At 50.0% G+C, this 22,806-nt stretch overlaps 1 protein-coding gene across 3 annotated transcripts in view; it reads left to right on the top strand.

The window, feature by feature from the left end:
• Positions 1-22,020, top strand: part of SLC5A9 (solute carrier family 5 member 9) — a 32,311-nt gene extending 10,291 nt beyond the window's left edge. Inside the window, exons 6-16 of one of the 3 annotated variants that reach the window (XM_040231219.1) lie at positions 415-520; positions 1,322-1,402; positions 1,700-1,905; positions 2,108-2,243; positions 2,715-2,822; positions 5,565-5,715; positions 7,255-7,423; positions 9,007-9,222; positions 12,411-12,564; positions 13,114-15,350; positions 21,747-22,020. In XM_040231219.1, coding sequence (XP_040087153.1) covers positions 415-520; positions 1,322-1,402; positions 1,700-1,905; positions 2,108-2,243; positions 2,715-2,822; positions 5,565-5,715; positions 7,255-7,423; positions 9,007-9,222; positions 12,411-12,564; positions 13,114-13,322 — 1,536 coding nt within the window. In that variant the 3' untranslated portion in view covers positions 13,323-15,350; positions 21,747-22,020. The remainder of the gene's footprint in view (positions 1-414; positions 521-1,321; positions 1,403-1,699; positions 1,906-2,107; positions 2,244-2,714; positions 2,823-5,564; positions 5,716-7,254; positions 7,424-9,006; positions 9,223-12,410; positions 12,565-13,113; positions 15,351-21,746) is intronic. The other 2 variants (XM_040231220.1, XM_040231221.1) reach the window with 2 other exon arrangements.
• The last annotated feature ends 786 nt before the right edge of the window (positions 22,021-22,806 follow it).

Here is a 22,806-nt window from a genome sequence, read left to right as displayed (position 1 = left end):
GGGCACCTGGGGCCCCCATCAGGTCCGAGTGGGCTGGTGCTCTTTCAGGGAGCAGTTGGAGGCCCTCTGGGTTCCCACCGTCTCCCCCAGTGGCCTCTTCCTCCTGACCCCCCTCCTGCCTCATTTCCTCAGTGTGCTACTCTGTCCTCTCACCGCCAGCACACAGCCCTAGGAGCGCAGCTGGATCACAGGGCTCTCAGGCCCAGAACTGCGTGCTCCTCTGCACTGCAATCCCCACAGATCCTCAGTGTCCACAGGTCAAGCCCATCCTCCTGAGCACGTCACTTAAGGCTCACCCTCATTGTGCTCTGAGGGCTGGCAGCACCTGGCATCACTGAGCAGGAAGCAGACATTCCCCAGTGGCCACACCAAGGGCCTCGGGTGACCTGGACTCCTGGGTCCCTGTCCCTGCAGACTGACATCTTCTCTGGAGCCCTGTTCATCCAGATGGCCTTGGGCTGGAACCTTTACCTCTCCACGGTGACCCTGCTGGTGGTGACGGCCGTCTACACCATCACAGGTAGGGCCAAGGGGAGGTCACATCGGGTGCAGGGGCCGGGAACAGAGTCAGGGGGAGGTGGAATGGGAAGCTCCGGACAGCAGGGGCACAGAGGTCCAGGGAGGGACAGAGTGAAAACTGACTGGGAGAGTGAGAAAGAGAGGCAGAAGGGGGAAAGAGAGAGGCAGGCAAAGATGCAGAATCAGAGGAAAAGATGGAAAGTCACAGGAGCAAAGGGGAGGCAGAAAGGGAAGAAACAGGAGGGAGCAGAGCCGGCCTGAGAGAGCCAGGGAAGGACAGACACTGGGAGACACAGAGAAAGATGGACAGCAGGGACCTGGGTGATGAATGGGGGACGGTCACCCGGGCCAGAGTCTCCACAGGCTGCTCCAGACAACAGCCACAAGCCTGCCTTCTCCTGTCTCCTCCAGAGCCCCTCACGCAGGCCTGAATGCTCAAGACGTGGGCTCAGGCAGACTTCCTGCTGGCTAAGGTGTGGGGGAGTTTAAATGGGTGCTGGGGTGGGAAGGAAGGAGGGAGGCTTCCTGGAGGAGCTGAAAGCGCAGCCAAGGACGGGACTTGGTATATCACAAAAGCACAGCCAGAGGGCAGAAAGAGCAGGACCTGAGGGCCTGGGACCATGCCCAGCCTCACCTGCCGGGCAGACTGGAGGAACACGAGGGGCGGGGAAGGCAGAGGCCAGAGTCCACTGGCTGAGGGCTCCGCGCGTTCTCTGGTCTCCCCAGTGTGGCTGAGCACAGGGCGGGCGCCCCGAGAGGAAGGCCCTGCTGGTGCTGACGAGCCCTCTCCTTGGGTCCCCAGGGGGCCTCACGGCCGTGATCTACACAGACACTCTGCAGACCGTGATCATGGTTGGAGGAGCCCTGGTCCTCATGTTTCTGGGTAAGGAAGAGGCCCGAGTACATCCCTGCCCCCCTAAACTCCTCTCTGATCTGGCTCTGGATGTCACCTCCATGGTCTGCAGAGCACAGAGCCATTCCCACTCCAGGCAGGGCTCCCAAAGAACAGGATTCTCTCTACACCAAACCAGGGCTCTTGAGCCTGAGCCCCGCTTCCCTCTCTCATCCCCAAGTCCCATATGGGTTCCAAGCTCAGGGATCCCACACAGGACTGGGATTTGGGGGTGGGGGTAGGTGACCAGCCCAGGGCTGTTTCATTCATTGAGATCTCTCCCTGCAGGCTTTCAGGAGGTGGGCTGGTACCCAGGCCTGGAGGAGCGGTACAGCCAGGCCCTCCCTAACGTCACAGTCCCCAACACCAGCTGTCACCTCCCCCGGCCCGACGCCTTCCACATGCTCCGGGACCCTGTGCGCGGGGACCTGCCCTGGCCAGGCCTCATTTTCGGGCTCACGGTGCTGGCCACCTGGTGCTGGTGCACTGACCAGGTGACGCCCTTGCCAAGCTTGGCTGGCTCGCCACCAACTGGGAGGGCTCCTGTGGGCAGACCGCGTGCGCCGACGCACAGAGGGCTGGGACTGGCTCGGGGGGGTGGGTGTGGGGCGCAGTCAGCGGCCATGCCAGGGCTCACCAGGGCTGAGCGGAGCCCGAGCCAGCCCCGGCGGCACGCCTGCCCTGCCGCCTTTCCAGGTCATTGTGCAGAGGTCTCTCTCCGCCAAGAGTCTGTCCCATGCCAAGGGGGGCTCCGTGCTGGGGGGCTACCTGAAGATCCTGCCCATGTTCTTCATCGTCATGCCCGGCATGATCAGCCGGGCCCTGTACCCAGGTAAGAGCCAGTCTCCCTCCGGGCAATACTGGACCAGAGCAGGGACCACACACACTGTTTCTATTAAGAACACATAGTAAATATGTTAGGCTTTGTGGGTCTGACATACAGTATGTATTTCAGTAGAAGAAACTTGTATCTGAATGTCATTTTAAAGTCCAGCTTTCTCTTTATAAGGGAAAGACAAACTGAGGCTCTCATGGTGCCTTGTAATGATATTTACCATTTGTTAAAATAAAAGGCCTAAAATCTAAAGGAGTCTATCAGGCTTTGCAGGGTGGTATGTGGTTGAGAAATTTACAAGATACCAATAAACCATAAGACCCAATATCAGCCTGTTCTTGGACCTCTAGATGCTGGTCCCTGCCAGAGTCACCAGGGAACATTTTTTCTATAGGGTCAGAAAGCACATATTGAGGCAACCCGAGAAGGCATGGGATAATTTGGGTCTAACTACCATCACTTCTGCAGATGAGGTGGGCTGTGTGGACCCCGACGTCTGCCAAGCGATCTGCGGGGCCCGTGTGGGATGTTCTAACATTGCCTACCCCAAGCTGGTCATGGCTCTCATGCCCGTGGGTAAGTCCATCTCCCTCGCAGCATGCTTCACACCAGCTTTCCAGCAAAATCCAGAACCCACTATCCAGGATAGATTGATTGCATTAAGGATGCACATGGATGGGTAGAGAAAATGGGAACATCTACCTCTGCACTCCACTTCCTAACACACACACACACACACACACACGTTTTCACAGCATCTGTGAGGCGCTGCTCTGTGCCCTGGCTCTGAGAGGCAGGGATAAAAGGCAGGACTCTGTGCAGTCTCCAGGGTAGAGGCACAATGCAATGTGACCAGCATGACACAGTGGGGATGAGGGACCCATATGAAGGCACCTGACCCACTTTGGGGAATGTGAAGGAAGGTTTTCCAGAGGAGAGGAAATAGAGCTTAGTACCAGGGGACATCTTAGGCAAACAAAGTGGGAGGGGCGTGGGAAATGTCATTCTGGGGAGGAGGGCTGCCTGTGCAAAGGCCCAGGGTTGAGAGAGAGTGAAGTCTGAACAGATGCAGATGCAGCAGGAATGAGATGACCTTTGCGGGGAGGACATGGTGGCCATGCCCCACTGTGTGGCATGGCCTTAACTCTGGGGGCAGTGGAGGGTCACGGGGGTTTCAGGCCAGCATACATGATTAGGGGCTTCCCTACCTAGTAGCTCAGACAGTAAAGCGCCTGTCTACAATGCAGGAGACCCGGGTTCGATCCCTGGGTTGGGAAGATCCCCTGGAGAAGGAAATGGCAACCCACTCCAGTATTCTTGCCTGGAGAATCCCATGGACAGAGAAGCCTGGTGGGCTATAGTCCAGGGGGTCACAGAGAGTCAGACACGACTGAGTGACTAACACACACACGTATGATCAGATGTGTGTTTTAGAAGGATCACTCTACATGGAGGGTTCAGCTTAGGGGGACGCAGGGAGATGATTACTAAGGGATTTCCAGTGGTCCAGGTTGTGATGGTGACTTGGCTAGGGTCAGTGGCTTTAGGAATAGACAGAAAGGGTTTAGTTTATATTTGTGAGACAGAATTGGCAAGACTCGATGACTGATCGCATTTCACAGACAAGAAAGACAGAGAGATCCAAAGAGGGCTCACAGGTCTTGAGTATATGGTAATATTGAGACTGGAGACACAGAAAAAAAGGCAGGTTTATGGAGGAAAGTTGAGTTATTCCCTCCCTCCGGTAGAAATAGTGGAGGTGAAATGAAGCAAACAAATAGTGGAGGTGGGGTGGAGGCCCAGCTATGATGGAGCAGACGCAGAGGGACTGGATGAGAGAGGTGGGAAGAAGGTAGAGGAAGAGGTCTGGAATAACTTGGAGGTGTCTGGTTAGAGACCAGAATTTATCATTAACCAACAGAAGAAGCAGGGGCCCCAGAGGAGATGCTGTCCTAGATCCGGGCCACCTTGAGCCTTCTAGGGAGGCATGCAGGGGGTGGTTAGAGATTTGGACTGAGGGGAAGGAGGACTAAGGTGGATCTGGCCAGAGAGTCATGTTTCTAGATGCTCCCTCATCAGAATCATATAGACCAGATATCAGCAGGCCCTACCCTCCCTTGTTATAGGTGTAAAACAGGCCCAGAAAGGATCAGGGCTGGTCCAAAGATCACACAGCTAGTTACTTGCAAAATCAGGAAACAAACCCATGGCTTCTGACCGTGGCAAATAGTAAGGAGGTTTCTCAAAAAACTAAAAGTAGAACGACTGTAAGATCCCACAGTTCCACTCCTGGGTATATACGCCAAAAACCCCAAAATACTAATCCTTAAAGATCCAGGCACTCCGTTGTTCACAGTGGCACTAGTTATAATTGCCAGGATAAGGAAGTAAATTAAATGTCCATCAACAAATGAATGGATAAAGATAGTATGCACACACACAGACACACACAAATGGAATACTACTCAGCCATAAAAAGAACACAGTTTTGCTATTTATAGCACCATGGATGATCTCGGAGGGCATTATACTCAGTGAAATAAATCAGAGAGAGAAAGACAAATATGGCATATTATCACTTGTATATAGAATCTAAAAAACAAACTAGTGAATATAACAAAAAAGAAGCAGATTCATAGATACGGATAAGGAACTAGCGGTTCCTGAGAACGGGGGATCCTGGGGTGGGGAAGTGAAAGATGCAGATTACTGGGTACAAGATAGGCTCAAAGATGCAGTGTACAACACAGGGAATATGACCAATATTTTTTAGTAACTGTAAATGGGAACTAATCTTTAAAGTCTGCATTACAACTTAAAATAAATAAAATGAAAAATTAAAAAAGCTCTGAGCTTTCTGCTGCCCAGGCTGGGGCTTCAGTTTGGCACCATAGTGTCCATGATAAAGGTATAAAACACTGAAAAGAACTTGATAATTAATCATCACCCTTCTCCCAACCAGGGCCCACTAACCAAGTGTCTACAGGTTTAAAACCCAGATTGAGATGGCCAAGCTGAAGAGAACCTTAAAGGTCACCTGGTCCCACATCCTTTAATGTGCAGATGAGGAAACTGAGGCTCAGGGAGGGGAGATGACTTGGCCATGGCCATGGAGGAAGGCAGAGGCAGAGGGTGGCTGGGACCAGCCTCTAGTTCTATGAGTTTCCTGGGTTCCTGGATGGGCACCTCATTCAACACCTCTGCCATCCCTTCCCCTCCTCTGAGCTCCTGACCCTGCTGGACGCTGGTAGCCTTTGTGGCTCCCGGCAGATCAGCTTTCACGGGCCAGCGGTCCACAGTCACCTCGTCTCTCCCCAGGTCTGCGGGGCCTGATGATTGCGGTGATCATGGCCGCCCTCATGAGCTCACTCACCTCCATCTTCAACAGCAGCAGCACCCTGTTCGCCATTGACGTGTGGCAGCGCTTCCGCAGGAACGCAACAGAACAGGAGCTGATGGTGGTGGGCAGGTGCGCAGGCCCATCCTTCCTGGGTCCTTTTCCTGTAGGCAGACATCTTTCCCCCCTGCTCCCTGCCCTGGGTTACCCCGAGGAGGAGATGTGGCTGGGTCTAGATGCTGCCCGGCAGCCAGAGCACCTGGGTCCTAGTACCACCTTTCTCTCTGACATCAGGTAAGTTCTTCCCCAACTCCGGACCATTTACCTCCCTCCAGATAAGGAGAAAAAAAGTCTCTTCCCTGCCTGCCTGTTCAACTTAATCTTGGAACTGATCAAGAGGGTAAATGAGAGAAGCTGACAAAGCATTTAACCAATGAAAGATGAACTGTATTGATGGGAAGGAGTTAGCAAGCAGCTCATCCCCAGTGTCTTCCAGACCAGCTCTGGCTGTCACCCCAGGATACCAGAAAGACTACCCATTCACTCCATCAGACTCTTTCAGCAGGCGTCTTGCATCATACTTTTGTGCTGGGGACACAGGGGTGATTTATATGGTCCTGCCCCAAGGGTGCACACAGTTTAAGAGAAAGGCAGAAACACAGGTAATGCAGTGAGGGACGTGGGTGGATGGAGATGTTCATAGAAAGTTTGTCTCCAAAGGATGCAGAGCTTTAAACACTCAGCTGGAAATTTTGAACCTTATTTCATAGGTATTCATTTTATGCTTTTCAAGACATAACTTGGTGGCTATTTTTACTTTTTCTCCCTAGGTTGGGGATTTATAGCTTACATAAAGTTAAGAGGACCTTTCTGAAATCTTTGCTTCATAATTTAAGGTTCTATAACTCAAGTTTCTGAATGTTCATTCTCCCTTTTGGTAGATGGTACTTGAGTTTAGATAACTTACTCTTGTCCATCTCCTTACATTTGCCCTCACTCTTTCTTCCATCATGATGCCTTCTGCCCACGGCTGCCTAAGGGACCCCTAATGCCTGTTCATTTATGCCCCCCACCCCCCAGCTCTACGCCCAGGGACTGACCATTGAAGGATCTGAGTGCAGGACAGATTGTACAAATGGGTGGAGGATGAGAGGGGAGTGAATGGCAGGAAGGCCATTAGGTAGCTGCTGCTCTACTGCAGCCAGAAAGAGAGAGAATGGGAGGGAAAGGTGAGGAGAGGACAGAATCCTTTTATCTCTGCCCACCAGCCAAGTTTTACAGCAATCAGTGGGGATTGGGCGCCATCTCCTGGCAATATGCACTATTGCACCCAAAACACTCAGTTTTTCAACCAGAGGCTGTTTACTGAGGTGTATGGTAAAGGGGAAAGGTATGGATTTCTTCCTGAAAGCAGGTGGTCCACACATCCCCTTCAAGGGATCTAATTTTTAAATTCCAGAGTTTTATTTGGGTTCTATAATTCTATAATTTTAATGTTCTGGGATTTTACGAATAAAAATTTCTGTAATCTTTGCATCTGTGATCCTGGCCTTCTATCAGTCTCTGATTCAGCGACCACGCGTTCCTCTCCTTTCTCCCTTCCTGGTTCCCACCCACCCCCCTGCTGTGCTGCCCTGAGCGCTCCTCACAGCGCCCTGTGCTCTCCTGCAGAGTGTTTGTGGTGGTCCTGGTCGTCATCAGCATCCTCTGGATCCCCATCATCCAAAGCTCCAACAGCGGGCAACTCTTCGACTACATCCAGTCTGTCACCAGCTACCTGGCCCCGCCCATCACTGCCCTCTTCCTGCTGGCCATCTTCTGCAAGAGGGTCACAGAGCCTGTGAGTACAGAGCACACCTGTCCCTCCCAGAACGTCAGAGGGTCAGGAGAGCTGCTCGGTCCAGAACCTGACTGCCCTCTCCAGGCTTCCAGCTCCCCATCCACATCAATGGGTCAAGATTTATTCATTCCCTCAACAAACATCAATCCCGTTATGGAGGCTCTGGGGATGCAATGATTTACAGAGTCCACGTCTGCCACCACTGGGCCAGAGGGAGGAGAGATGATTCAACATGTGATAACAGCAAAGTAGGATAGCTTCCCAGGTGGTGCGAGCAGTAAGGAATCTGCCTGCCAATGCAGGAGATGAAAGACACGCAGATTCAGTCCCTGGGTCAGGAAGATTCTCTGAAGTAGGAAATGGCAACCTGCTCCAGTATTCTTGCCTGGACAATTCCATAAACAGAGGAGCCTGGCGGGCTACAGTCCATGGGGCCACAAAAAGTTGGACACAACTGAGCAATAAAAAAATATACACAAATAGGATGGCTCCTATGGGAGCAAAAAGCAGGAGCACCTGACCTATGGGATGCCTGGGAGGGGGTCACAAAGTGACATCTGAGAGCTGAAGGATTAATGGGAGAGGAAAGAGTGTTCTAGACAGAAGGGTCAGTGTGTGTAAAAGCCCATGGGGACAGGAAGATCTCCAACACTGTAAGGTTCTACATGTCAGCAGATTTACAGCAAAGAGGATGATGAAACAAAGTGTGAGCTTACAGGGGTGCACATGTACCATTCATGAAGCTGCATTGAAATCTGACAGATCCTGGGAGGCGCCAGGAGGGTAACCTTGGTCACTCCCTGGGATAGCCTGGAAAAGAGAGCCCCAAATCCACTGGCTGTACCTTGGGGGAGGTAAGAAACGTTGCCGACATGACTGCACAGGGACCATGTGAGAGCCCAGGGCCATCATGGAGGAGACCACGGAGCCCCCCGCCCCTGCCCCCTCAGTGGGGTTAGCTAAGCCAGGCCTCTGCTGGGTCTACTGTTTGCAGAGCTCAAGGCCCCCTGCTGATAACCAGAATGCACGCTGGGACTCTGTTGAGTTCTGGAGGTTTCTATTCATTCCAGAATTTTTGAAACTGGGCCAGCATCTCATATTTTGAAAATAAAAGCCTTCTAACCCTTATACCTGGGAAACAGGTGTAGGTTAGGGCCCAACAGTGCTACAGAGAAGATATGAAAATTGAGCTTTTCTTTAAAAAAGGAAGTGCTCTAATTCTGATTTATTATGACAGGAATTTGGCGAGGAAGATCCTGGTTTTCCCCACTGATTACAAAGATTCCATTCTAGTTGAACATTAAACATCTCTCCTTAGCACTTAGTAACCTGCTTATCGCTGCTCGTGAGTGAGGTTGAGTCACTGCTTCGGTCACTGTTCCTCCGTGGAGCCTGGTCTGTCTGGTTCTGGAGCCCATGTCCTTTCCAGTATATCACTCTGCCTGCTTTTAGGATAAGACAGCACCTCAGCATTCATGGGGAACTCACTCAGGCAGGCTTGCACACACTGTGACAACCTGTGGCTGTAGCTTCCAAGGATCTCCCACCTGGATCCCACCCCCTGGTGTGCCCTCTTTCCACAGGGAGCCTTCTGGGGCCTCCTGTTTGGCCTAGCAGTGGGGCTTCTACGCATGATCCTGGACTTCTGCTACCCAGCCCCAGCCTGTGGGGAGGAGGACCGCAGGCCGGCCGTGCTCAAGGACTTCCACTACCTCTACTTTGCACTCCTCCTCTGTGGGCTCACGGCCATCGTCATCGTCGCTGTCAGCCTCTGCACAGCTCCCATCCCTGAGGAAAAGGCAAGTGGAGTGCTTGGAGTGAGGCCCCCATGCTCCCCTTCCCCAATGCCTGGAATTCCACCACTGACCTTCACTCTACTGGGCTGTGGTCACAGATGTCTTAGGGATGGTGAGCTCCTTGTGCTGTCAATTCCCAAGTGAAAAGTGATTCATTCAATTGGAAAATTATTCAGTGGGCACCTACTCTGGGCCAGGCCCTGTCCTGGGCTTACAAAGATGGACAGTCCCTGCCAGCCACTGTCCATGGGAAGTGAGGGGCAGGGGGAGGAGGAAAGGAAGACCGCAACACCGCCAACAGTTACTCTACCAAGAGAAAGCACAGAAGGACCAGCTCAAAGGGAGCAGTCGAGACCAGGAGAGGCAGGCGCCCCTGGGGGAGGGGAAGGGTGGTCCGATAAGGCCACTTTGAGTTGGATCTTGACAAAAAGAGTCTATGAAAAAAGAAACAATCTAGCAGAGTAAGAGCTCAGCTTGAAACCCTCACAGCTCCCATGCTCATGGATTTACCAGTCCCTAGATGCAGAGAAGGCAATGGCACCCCACTCCAGTACTCTTGCCTGGAAAAATCCCATGGATGGAGGAGCCTGGTGGGCTGCAGTCCACGGGGTCGCTAAGAGTCGGACACGACTGAGCGACTTCACTTTCACTTTTCACTTTCATGCATTGGAGAAGGAAATGGCAACCCACTCCAGTGTTCTTGCCTGGAGAATCCCAGGCACAGGGGAGGGAGCCTGGTGGGCTGCCGTCCATGGGGTCGCACAGAGTCGGACACGACTGAAGCGACTTAGCAGCAGCAGCAGCAGATACGACAGGGAGGCCTGGTGTGCTGCGACTCATGGGCTCGCAAAGAGTCAGACACCACTGAGCCACTGAACTGAACTGAGACACAGGATGCTCTGTCTTTTGAAACTTTGTTTTCTTTAGAGCAAAAGGGCATTAGTTTGCTCAGGCTGCTCTAACAAAGTACAACATACAGAGTGGCTTCAACCATAGAAATTATTTTCGCGCAGGTCTGCAGGCCAGAAGTCAAGGTGTCAGCAGGCTTATTTCCTCCGAGGCCTCTCTCCTTGGCTCATGGATGGCCATCTTCCCTCTGTCTTCATGTGGGCCTTTTCCTATGTCTGCCTGTGCCCTAAGCTCCTTTCTAAGGACAACGGTCACATTGGATTGGAGTTCACTCATCAGACTTCATTTAACCTTAATCACTTCTTTAAAGAGGAGCTTCCCAGGTGGTGTTAGTGATAAAGAACCCACCTACCAGTGCAAGAGACCTAAGAGATGTGGGTTCAACCCCTGGGTCGGAAAACTCCCTGGAAGGAGGCCATGGCAACCCACTCCAGTATTCTTGCATGGAGAATCCCATGGACAGAGGAGCCTGGTGGACTACAGTCCATGGGGTCACAAAGAGTCAGACACAATTGAAAGGACTTGGCACACACCTCCTTAAAGAACCTCTCTCCAAATACAGTTACACTGTGAAGAAGGGGGTGATTAAGACTTTGGCATGTGAATTTTGCGGGAACAGTATTCTGCCCGTAACAGAGCCCATGCCAAAAGTTGGTCCCTGACACACTGGGTGGAAGTAACTAATAACACTCCTTACCTTTAGAGCTGACAAAACAATGTATACCTTTGGTGTAATGAAAGCCTACAAACAAGCAGCATCTTCACCGATGAGCCGAGAGGTTGACTTCCCCAGGGGACTCACTCCAGAAATGATCTCCGCCCATTCCTTGATCCTGTAGCTTCCCCACTGTCTGCTGTCTCATTCCGCACCAAAATCCTTCCCAGTGAAAAATCTCCTTCCTGGCTCCTGGTCTGCTCCAGATACAGTTGTCTCGCTCTCTGAGCCTCAGCAGCAAACTTTGTGAAGAATGGTCTCCATCCCCAGCCTCCGCTTTCCTCTCATCTACTTCCCATCCCGCTGCCATCTGGCTGGTGTCCAACTGCCCTCTGGCGTCGCTCATGCTAAGATGCCCAACAGCCTTGTAACTAAAAATCACTGGCCACTTCCCCATCCTCACCTTAAGTGGATTCTGAGGAGAACCAGATGTCACTGCCCACATGCTGCACCTCGGTGACCTCTTTTCTGCTCATTGTATTTTTTTTTCCTGCCAGCTGACTGCCCCTCTGCCTTGTCATGGGGTTTTCTTCCTGCTCCTTAAATATCGTTGTTCCTTGTGTGAGCTGTCATTTCCTCTCCCCGCCGCCTGCTTGTTCAGTTGTCATAGCCTGCAGAGCTCACTCCTTAACCTTGACACTGCCCCCTCCTGTGACCTCTGGCTGCTCCTTTTTTCTTGTTTCACTTGCACCGCCGGCTCTAGGCTGGATCCCATCAGTTCACTCCAGATCTTTCTAAAGCGTAGAGCTCAACCTCTTTCCTCTGCCTCTGTCTTCCATGACTCTCCACTGCCGGCCAGTTTCATTTAGGGTCAGGTCCTCCACCTGACCACAGAAGTTGCTATGTGGGGCATGAAGGAAAGTTACAAGGCTCAAAATAGCCTGGAGTTAAAACTTCCCTCAGGGTGCTCCCCACCATTCTATGCAAAGCAAAGCTCTCTCACCTGAAGGAAAAAAAAAAAAAAATGGACATTAAGGTTGATTACACCCAGCTCCCAGCTGGTCCAGCCTCTGGTGGATCTCCAGAATTCCTTGCCCCAGCCGTTTAAGAGATAACTACTCTGAACAGCCTTGGAGAAGAACAGGGCCCCTTAAGACAGTAGATTTCCAGATATATGCCTATATATACTTACTCTTTTCTTGGGTTAGTGCAGCAGCTCACTAATCTGACTGCTGCCCCTTCTCGCCTCATTAAAGGTTACCTGTTCCTGTAAAGTGCCTGTCTATTTCCGAACCTCGTCTTCTCTAACTCCCTTACCCTACAGGGCATATGTCTGCCTGGCCCCAGTCTTGCTTCTCCCTGTCTGTGAGCTCTGGGAGGTCAGGGGCCCAGCCTGATCTGCTGAGATTTTGGCCCCTGGCAGGAGGCTTGCGTAGAGCAGGTGCAAGGAGTTCAGGTTTTCAAAGCATGGGTGAGTTGGTGCTCAGAGCCCGGCCTCCTCCAGCCGCGAGCTCCTTCCTTGTTCTCCATGAGGCTCTCCTGGCCTCCCAGGAACAGGGTCCTCTCTTCTTACAGCCTGACTGCCCTCCAAAGGCACCTGAGCTGAGACTGTTTGCTTCCCCTCCAGCTGGCTCGCCTGACCTGGTGGACGCGGCACTGCCCCTGCTCTGAGCTGGAGAAGGAGCCCCCTGAGAGCACAGCAGGGACAGCGCAGATGGCCTCTGGGGAGGGCCCCACAGGGGCCGGAGGAGCAGAAGACCCCAGCCGGGAGCAGCCTGGAGGTAGGCTGAGGGCATACGGGGTGGAGGCGAGTGATAGAGACAGACACCCCGAAGACCCCATTTGGGAATTCACTGGGGACAGGGTCTCTAAGGGAATCCTCAAAATGTTACCCTTCCTCTTCCCAGATGACTACTGATATTAAACGAGGAAGGCAAATGGGAGCCAAAATATTGCCCTCATTACTGAAAAAGTGCAGGTGTAGGATTTGGTTTATACTGCAGGGCAGTGTGCTTCCTAATGCTGAGCCACTGGGTCCTCAGGCGCTCTGAACTGGGACGAGCTTCATTACCCTCACCCCTAACACCCCCGCCCCTGGAGATGAATCCGCTATACAAAAATTTGGGGATTCAGCGTGACGCCCTAGCTCAGCACCCGCCTGCGGCTTGCGCCAGGGCTAAGCTGACCTGCCTCTGCCCCTTCTGTGTGCCTAGCTCCTTTCCTGGGTTTCTCACCGTCTCTCTCCCGGCCCTGCTCTCTCATCATCCCCTTTCTCCCACCTGTGGTCTGCTGCTCCTCTGCCTCCCTCCCCTCTGACTTCTGTTCCTCAGCCCCACGCAGGTCCTGGGGACAGTGGCTCTGGCGCTGGCTCTGCGGGCTCTCAGGAGCCCCGGAGCAAGCGCTGAGCCCCGCCGAGAAGGCCGCCCTGGAGCAGAAACTGACCAGCATCGCGGAGGAGCCGCTCTGGAGGAGCGTCTGCAACATTAACGCTGTGCTGCTGCTGGCCGTCAATGTCTTCCTCTGGGGCTACTTCGCCTGACTCCGCAGGCCTGGCTTCAGCCCTGGCAGGTTCAGCACCACCAGGCCCGGCCGGCTGCAGACAGGCTTTCCTCCTGCCTCGCTGTCCACACGGAACCCTCAGAGGTTGAGACTGCAGGAGGCCCTGATGAGTACCCAGCCAGGCTGCACACTGAGGAGAGGAGCCAGGAGGCCCAGAGGGGGCGCTTGGTCTGCTCAGGACACACAGCAGGACTTCACTGGGTCTCGGGCTCCAGCTCTCTCCACTACAGAACCTTTCACTCCTACCTCAAAAACAGTTTTCCCTCCTCTGGTGAGTCTGTTCAGGAGCTTTTACTCTACATGTGTCATGAGGTCAAAAAAGTGGAAGAGAAAGAGAAAGAGTGGCAAGAAAGTTGCAAAAACCCTCGGTGTCTTTGCTCACCCTTATCCTTTCCTTGTCCACCGTCTCCCCACTTTACTCTCTGGCTCCCAATCCCTGCTCATCTATTTCCAGCCGGAACCTCCCCAGGAGGGCCTCATACTCTCATTGGCAGCTCTGCAGTGGTGGCTGTCAGACTGGAAGGAGTGAGGGACCAGGTGGAGGGTAAGCAAGGTGGCAGCTGGCATTGGGGCAGGGAGCTCTTAGTACACTCAGATCTCCTGGCTTCCTACTCTCACATCCAAACATGCACCGAGTCTCCAGCCCTTGAGGGACCTGGAGGCCAGCTGGAGAAACAGGGCTTGTTGGAGACAAGAGAGATGAAGACCGGCTGCTTGGTGCTATGAGTAAGCCTGGCGGAGGGGCAGCGAAGACCACCTAGGAGCCCCTGCAGCTGTGCCTCTGCCCTCTCCCTCTGCCTGCCAGGCATCCATCTAGCCTGGAAAACGCCGCGACCTTGCCTGGGTGTCCCTCCTCCAGGAAGCTCCCTGATGTCCACAGCTGGATCAAAGTCCCATTCCTGCTCCCACACGCTCTGGACCTGCTTCTGTGACAGTGCTGATCACAGTACTGTGAGATTTGCCTCCCAGAACAGACAGCACTCCAAGGGGCGGGGACCAAGTGACTTTGCACCCAGAAAGTAACAGGCGTTGCATTAGTAACAGTAAATGTTGGGTGGTAATTCTACAAAGTCCTGGCTGGGTGGGGAGCTGGGGAGCTGGGGGTGGGGAAGAATCTACTTCAGTTGGAGTTTACACTGAGTCTCAGATGTCTAGCATGAAACCACGGGCCTGTTCCATTGCCAGAGACACCCACGAGAATGTCCCTTCCTTCTTTTGTCTTCTGTCTAGGCTGTCCCTACTCTCATGGGATCCATTTTAATGCTGACTTTGATCATCACTTTATGTTAATCACTCATCATAGTTGAATACAAATAAAATTCTTGTTTTGAGGGCTTCAATACATCTGTGCATATGAATACCTCTTGTAGCGGCTGCCTCTACATTTCTGTGCCCATCAGCCTTTTCCCGCTCTGTGTCACCTCCCATGTCTTTGCTATCCTTACTGTTTATCAGGACCCTTTCTGGACACTCAGCTGTTTCCCCCAATTTCCCTCAAACCATCTACATAAGGCATTTATGTGCAACCGATTATACTGAAGGTTTGGGGAGGGGAAGAGCTGTAAGCTGCAGAAGCACAATTTAAAATTAAATATTGAACATCTCCATTTCTCAGAGCTCTTCAGCCTGCTCTGAGAACTTCCCATGGGTCTCACCAAGTGCAGCCTCCTGCTACTCGCTGTGGTCCCCGGCTCCCTCTCCCAGCAGCTTCTCTCACGCATCCCTCTCCTCTTTCTCTTTCGAGGACCTCTTCCACAGTTCACCCTGCCTTTGGTATACTGAGTCTCATCTGAACTTCAGATCTATGTGCTTTAACCCATAGATTCATGAGCACACCGTTAACCATGATCAGACAGCAGGAAGGGTGGTTCATTCTCCTTCTCTACCCTCTGTGCCTGGTTAATTCCTACTCATTGCTCACATCTCAACATGAAAGTCATGTCCCTCCAAAGGGAAGTTATGTCATCCCAGTCACCATCTCAACTTGGCCACCCGCATCCCGGAGCAGGTGAATCCCCAGTATCCAGCATATAGTCTCACGGTTCCAACTTTACCTTTAAAGAAAGTGTCAGAGTAACATATTTGCATAATTACTACATTTTCACTTATCTCGTCCCCTAGATTGTAAAGTCCCCATCACCTAGGAAGTTCCTTGGTCCATGTTGGGTGCTAAAAAAATCTAAGTAAAAGAATGAATGAGTGAGTGAAAGAGCATCCTTACCAGAGGAAATCAAATATTCAAAATAGAGGTGGGGAACATCATGACAGAATTAGGAAAGGGAAAGTAGTTTAAAATGTCTGGATTGGAGGGAAAACTGGGCAGGACCGCCGCTACTCCACATGGCTTCTCTGTGCTCAAGCAAGCAAAAGGCACCCTTCCTTCTTGTATCTGAGACTCCTCACCAGGGCTCACAGGTGTGGCCAGAGCCCAAGCTGCATCATCTCTGCCCCCACATGGCCCTTGGCCTGGTGCATTTGTGCAGGACCCCCACACATCTAGGAGTAGCAGCCCCACAATGTTGGGGAGTGGCTGGGGAGGTAATGGGGGTTAGTCCAGGGAGGAGGAGCCCTGCTGAACTTGGGACTTCATCATACCTGGATTATTGCACCAGTCAGAATGCTGTTATCTCTTCTCAGTCTCTCCTCCTCCGATTCACCCTGTGCATGATGGTGAGAGTGACCTTTGTAAAATGCAAATCTTGAGTCATTTACCTGCTTAAGATTCTTTGCAGACAGTGTTTCCTAGCCTGGCATGAGGCCTTACCAAAATTGCCAGAAATAGTCCCAGAGTTCAGTGCTTGGGCCCCTGTCTCTACCCCAGCCAAAGAGAGTAGGGACTTGGAAGCCTGACCTTCTGAACCAAATCCTAGCTATGCCACTTGCCAAAACTGTAAGATATCGGGATAGTCGCTAATCTCTGTCTTCATTTCCAGTCTACAAAATGCAGATGGTAATTGCAGCTACTTCATTGAGTTTTTGAAAGTTTTAAATGAGTTAATTCACATAAATTACTTAAAACAGGGCCTGGAGCAAAATTAGTCAATAAACAGTAGCTATTATTACTACCATTAGTAGCAAGTGCGACCAAGGCAGGACATGCTGTTAGAGCAAAGCAAGAGAGCAGTTAATTCTGCCTGAGGAATCAGCAAAGGACATAATAGACAGTTCTTATTGGAACTGGACTTTGTAGGATGAATAGGAGTTTTCTAGCAGTTCATACAAGATAGAGGGATAGTATGCGTAAAATTGGTAATGTGCAAAAGTGCATGGTGGGTTCTGTAAAATAAGGATAATGCTTATTCATTTGCACATACCAACCCTGTACAATTAATTTCCCCTTATAAGTCATGTTTTGTTTCAGCCTCTTACCTCTAAGGCAGTTAAAGTTTATTGGCCAGGGCAGGAGGGAATGAGCATTTGGCCGCTACAGCAGGGGATATCACTGCCCCACCCGTATCCCCTACGCATGACTGCTGGGTGACTCCCACTGAAAGACTAAAACTCTGCTGAGGACTTCCTCCAGCAGCAGAAAAATATTCGGCCCCTTCCATAGAACAGGCTGGAAGTGCTGGGGAGTTAACCACCCTTCAGCCAATGAGAAACAAGAGCTGGTGGGTCACTGTGGAACCATGGGTTCCTTGACTCCCTCCAGTGGGACAGCTCCGAGGCTTGTTCTAAACCATCTCCTGAGGCTCTCAGGGGGATTGAGCCCAGGTTGCCCACAGAGTTAAGGTGCTCATTACAGCATCCTGAAGAGCTGCCTTCCTTTCCCATCTTATTCCACCACGCCCTGCTCTGTTTCCCGGAATCACCTCCTAAATGAACTGCTTGCACTTGGCTTTGTTCTATCTCTGAGGAGGTCAAACTAAGAGAGTCTTAGGGACTTGAAGGTCCTCACATCCTGGCTTAATTTTGCTACTTGCTTTGGGATGCTCCATACCTCAGCTTTTCATCTTTAATAAGGGAGGTGCAAGGGTTGAATTCATTGAGATGAAATCTTGGGAGCCTTCTAATGCTGACACTGTATGCTTCTAATTTGACTTCACAGTGGTCTCCTCGGGGCGGGCAGGGCGGAGGGAGCGCAGGGGTGAGTGGTAGTGGAGAGAATCCTGAGAAAGCAAGTCACGTACCTTCACTTGAATAGAAACAGCACAAAGAGAACAACAGACAAATAGTTTTCGGAGAACTGAAATGTGATTGCCATGAGCAATAATAACATTAAGAAGCAGCTTTGGGTGGTGAAAGGAAGATGTTTAAAAACAAGTAGGTGTTCTAAAAAATACCATGAAGAAGCTATTCTTTGAGTGATTTGCAATATAGTTCAGATCCCAAAAGCACTCAATATGTGATACTCTTAACTATGTCCCTGGGTGGGAACTGCCAGAAGCCCAGGCAAAACAGTGTCAGTTTTCCATTAACCTAGAGCGAGCGTCTCTCTAGACTTCCAGCCCCTAAGTAAGATGATTGTAATTTCTCCTTTTCTCCAGGGTGATAAGTTGGGAGAACTTTAAAGTCTATCAGATAAATATAAATCCTAGAGGCTTAAACTTAGGTAATTACAGTTTACTTTCATATTTCAAGATCAGATCTCAGCTTTCACCAGGACTCACAAAGTAGAAATATCAGACTTTTTACTGTGATCTTATATAAATTTTACAACTTTCACTTAAAGAGGAAAGGAAAAGCACCATTATATCTTCCCCTGAATAGAATGCAAAAGCCTGGGTCCATCTCTCAATATAGTTCATACGTAAAGTTTAGAATAATATACGTCCAGAATGGGAAGGAACCTCAGGAGTCAGCTAGCTTAGCCCTCCCAGCCTCTTCAGTCAAGGTCAGTGTATCTCAGACAGCCTCCTTGACAGGCAAGTTTAGCCAGCATCTGGTTCATTCAGTCAGTTCAGCCGCTCAGTCGTGTCTGACTCTTTGCGACCCCATGGACTGCAGCACGCCAGGCTTTCCTGTCCAGCACCAACTCCCGGAGCTTGCTGAAACTCACGTCCATCGAGCTGGGGATGCCATTAGCATCTGCTTGCACACTCCCAATAGAGAGAAACTGACTACCCCACCCCCCCCACCCCCCCCACCCCGGAAACAGAGCGAGCATGGTCAGATGACACCGATGATAAGCCAGTGCTTTCTTTTGCTGCCTAAACTTTGCATCCCTGAATTTCCACCATTTCCATCATACATGTTACATAATTTGTGACAGCGTCACATAAATCATTTATGTTAAAGTTACCCCACCACCCCCACTATTTGTGATCTATTCTTAAAGAAATAATTCACAAAACGGGAAATATCCTGTAGAACTTCACATTTATCTGGGATGGGCAGTACAAAAGGACTAACACGCATGCTCAATTGCTTCAGTCGTCTCTCTTTGACCCCACAGACTGTAGGCCACCAGGCCTCTCTGTCCATGGGATTAATCCCAGCAAGAATACTGGAGTGGGTTAACATTTTCTCCTCCAGGGGATCTTCCCGACCCAGGGATCAAACCTGCATCTCCTGTATTGACAGGTAGATTCTTTACCATTTGAACCGCCTGGGAAGCCCCACATAGAGAGTAATAAAATAGGTCATTTTCCAGAAAAGAAAAAACCCTCACAACTATTGATATGAAAGTGCTTTTAGGCAAGAGCACTTTCATATCAATAGTCTCATTTGGTTCTCAATCCCACTCTGGGATGTTGAATTATTTACAGATGAAGAAGCACCTTCACAGTGATGTGGCTGAGGCCTGACACTCAGCAGCTGTGCTGGCCTTTGGACCCAGAATTCTGCCCCCCATCTGCAGGCCTCTCCCCCTTGCACTACTCAGGTATGCAGGAGTCTTTGGGAATGCGACTCTAGGTTCTGGGCATGTGGAATAAATGGGCAAAATATCTTCAGTCCCAACAGAGGTCAATCTATTCATAACAATAAGGCAGGCAAGTAAGTAAGTTACTGCAGTCCATTGCAATAGGACAGAGATTAGAGGTAGGAACAAAATACTTCAGGAAAACAGAGAAAAGAGTAACAAATTCTTGGTAGAGTGGGTAGGAAGGGATTTACAGACTTGGATTTTGAAGGGTGAACAGAAATTTCCATGTGGAAAATGGAATGAATCCTATTTCCAAGCAGAAGAAACAGCACAAAGCTAGAAAGTTATGCTTAGAGTAAACTGAGGTACTTAGTGAAGCATCCAGTGTGTAGGAGAATAAAGCAGATCAGCTAGGAGAAGTAGACAGATGTCATCCTAAGGACATGAATGTCACTATGAATAGGGTGCAATGATGTAGCCAAAAATGGACAGGGTCAGGGAGGGAGAGTGGGATTCCCAGGTGGCTTAGCAGTAAAGAATCCACCTGCTAATGTAGGAGGTGAAGGTTCGATCCTTGCGTTGGGAAGATTCCCTGGAGGAGGAAATGGCAATCCACTCCAGTATTTTTGCCTGGGAAAACCCCAAGGCCAGTGGCATCTAGCAGGCTACAGTCCATGGGGTCACAAAGAGTCAGACAAGACTGAGTGACTGAGCATGCATGCAGGGAGGGTGAATGAATAAAGGCAATAAACATATCCGAGGAGCATCTTTTGTTTTCAACAAAATCAACAACGATCAACAAGATCATTATCAACACAGAAAGAGAACACAGAAAGGGAATAAAGGATCAGAAGCTGTTGGGGGGGGGAAATTTATGAGGTGAGTGCAGTATCATTGAAAATAATAAGGATAAATGGACAAAAATAGTATGCTGTATACATACCCTGGAACACTAGTAAGCCATAAAAAGGTATGGAATTTTGATGTATGCTGTAATGTGGATGGACCTTGAAAACATTATGATTAGTGACATAAGACAGACACAGAAGGAAGACAAAGGTATGATTCTACTTATACCAACTACATAAAATAGGCAAATTCAGAGACACAGTGTAAAATACAGGCTACAGGGTTGGGGGAGAGGCAGGAATGGGGAGCAATTATTAATGGGTACAGAGTTTATGTTGGGGAAGATAAAAATGTCTGGGCATAGATAGTGCAATGGTTACACGGAATGTGAATGGATAGAATGCCACTGAATTGTATACTTACACATGGTTACACTTAGGTTAAAAATTTTACAATTACAAGCTTAAGGGTTGGTGGGTGTATAGAAATATCCTAAAGCAGATATAATGAAATGATGGGTTTAGATTTGAGCCCACTGATGCTGAGGTATCTGTGGGATGACCCACTAGGACTGCCAAAGAACTTTTTTGTATCTGTGGGTCTGGTGCTTGGTGGAGGGATCAGGGCTTAAAGCATCCTTCAAATTCTTGCCTGGGAAAAATGGAACCTGCCTCATAGAACTACTATTAGAACTGTGCTTCTGTGTTGGGGGTAGTGGTGCTGCCCAGTGGTGTAAAATAGTTGAGGACAGTGAGTTACCTGAGTCTTGTATTTTGCGGGAACAACGGAGAAAGGGAGTGGCTGAGGCCTCTCTCTGTCCACTCAGGCTTCTGGGAACGGGCTGGTTCACGTATGTATAACAGACCATGGAGGTGGAGGGGGAGAGGGAGACAGGACAGGGCTTATTGCCCAGCTGCTGGCGATCCTGGGGGCAGGTAGCCCCAACCAGCAGGGATGGCCTCTGCTACACAGCTACCCTGCCTGGGGTCCCACCCTTCTGAGGGCAACCTGTGAAAGTGAAAGTGAAGTTGCTCAGTCGTGTCCGACTCTTTGCGACCCCATGGACTGTAGCCTACCAGGCTCCTCTGTCCGTGGGATTTTCCAGGCAATAGTACTGGAGTGGATTGCCATTTCCTTCTCCAGGGGATCTTCCCGACCCAGGGACTGAACCCAGGTCTCCCGCATTGTAGACAGACTCTTTACCGTCTGAGCCACCGCTCTCCCAGTGACTAGTAAGTATAAAGTCCCAGACATTTCAGCCATGTCAGCCTAACATGAAATGACTGATGGGTCATTTTGTTCCAGAGCCCCCACCCAGTGGGGCTGGCCAAAGCTGCTATCACATCTACATCACAACTTAACCATCCCTCCCATCCACTGGAATGGTCCAGGGTGCTCCCTCACAAACATCCTGCATGCTAGCCTGCAGTCTCTGAGTCTGAACCTCACCTGTGACAGGGAACTAAGTAGCTACCAGCTTTTTTGACTTTACCTAGAGTAGTCATCCCAAACTGTGCTGACTGGATCACTTAAGGCAGTCCCAAACTCTGGATTCTCCATGTGGACTGGTGAGTAGCTAATGGCTATTTTCTGTTTTATGAGATAGAGTGTTAACAGGCTTCAATTAATCCACTTGGACAACTAACAAAAAGACTATGTGTTCAGCAAATAATTCCATCCTGGCTACCCCAAAGCCCTCCTATAACAAAAGTCATTAAACCTTAATGTGTTTTATTTTCTTTCTTGCAGCCCTGAAGTGTTTGCTGACATTTGAAGCCTGGTAATAATCATCATCCCCCAGCCATGTTTCTGAATCTTCAGGCAAATTCTTGGCTGTCCCATTTTCTGAGTCAGATGTTCTAATCAACTAATTCATTCTAGACAGCCTTGCTTCTGGATATAAAGAAGGAAGAAAAAATAAACCTCTTTAAACTTTAGGGTCACAAAACTGCACTAGAAAAAGTCCCCAGTGGAATCACTGGGTGGCTACAGATTACAGATTGATAAAAATCAATATAGTTGAGATGTTTGTGCATTTGGCATGAATCAAATGAACCAAGATTGAAGACAAAAAAAAAAAATTGCTCATTCAAAACCTCTTAGAGGGATTTGTTTTGGTTTTGCTTTGGTCTTCAGCTGCTTTTTCACAGTACATTTTAAAGCCCAGTAAACTAAGAAAAGCACATTTTGCACTGTATTTAAAGTAATCTCAGGAACATATAGATTGATTAACTAGGATATAAGGTATATAAACATTTATAAATAAGAGATTTCAAATGGACTCATTCTTTAAAATTGTATCTGCCTGATTAACAGTAGCAAACGTTTACTGAGCACTGATAATGTGCATATATACCTGTTATATATGTATTGTCTTGTTTAATCTTCCAACCCACCTCAGACAGGTAGCGCCTGTAGGCATAAGGTGAATGATACCACTTGCAGTTGTGCAACGTGGCAGCCTGAGGATAGGTTCATTTTCTCTTCTTCTAATGAGGTAGGGAGGTGTGGAGGCACACAATGATTCAGCACCTTGCCACCAACTCGCACAATTGATGCATGACACAGATAGGACTCCAACTAGGCTGATTTAACTAAACCAGGGCTGTTACATTACACTGTACCTTGCCCTCTGCTGCAAGATACAAGAGCTCACTGTGGCAAGGAACAGTGTCATCTCTGAGATAACTTCCTCTGTGTTCTAGCTGTCCCCTTTGGCTTCACTGTCCTTTTGCACTTCTCTTCCTCCCCAAATCCCATGCATCCATTAAGGTCCATGGAAAATGTCTATAAAAATCTCCCTGGACCC

This window comes from Oryx dammah, unplaced genomic scaffold (assembly GCF_014754425.2).
Source record: "Oryx dammah isolate SB20612 unplaced genomic scaffold, SCBI_Odam_1.1 HiC_scaffold_28, whole genome shotgun sequence".
In the NCBI taxonomy this organism is placed as follows: Eukaryota; Metazoa; Chordata; class Mammalia; order Artiodactyla; family Bovidae; genus Oryx; species Oryx dammah.
The sequence above is the reverse complement of the archived record's forward strand: the minus strand, read 5'-3'. Positions and strand labels throughout refer to the sequence as shown.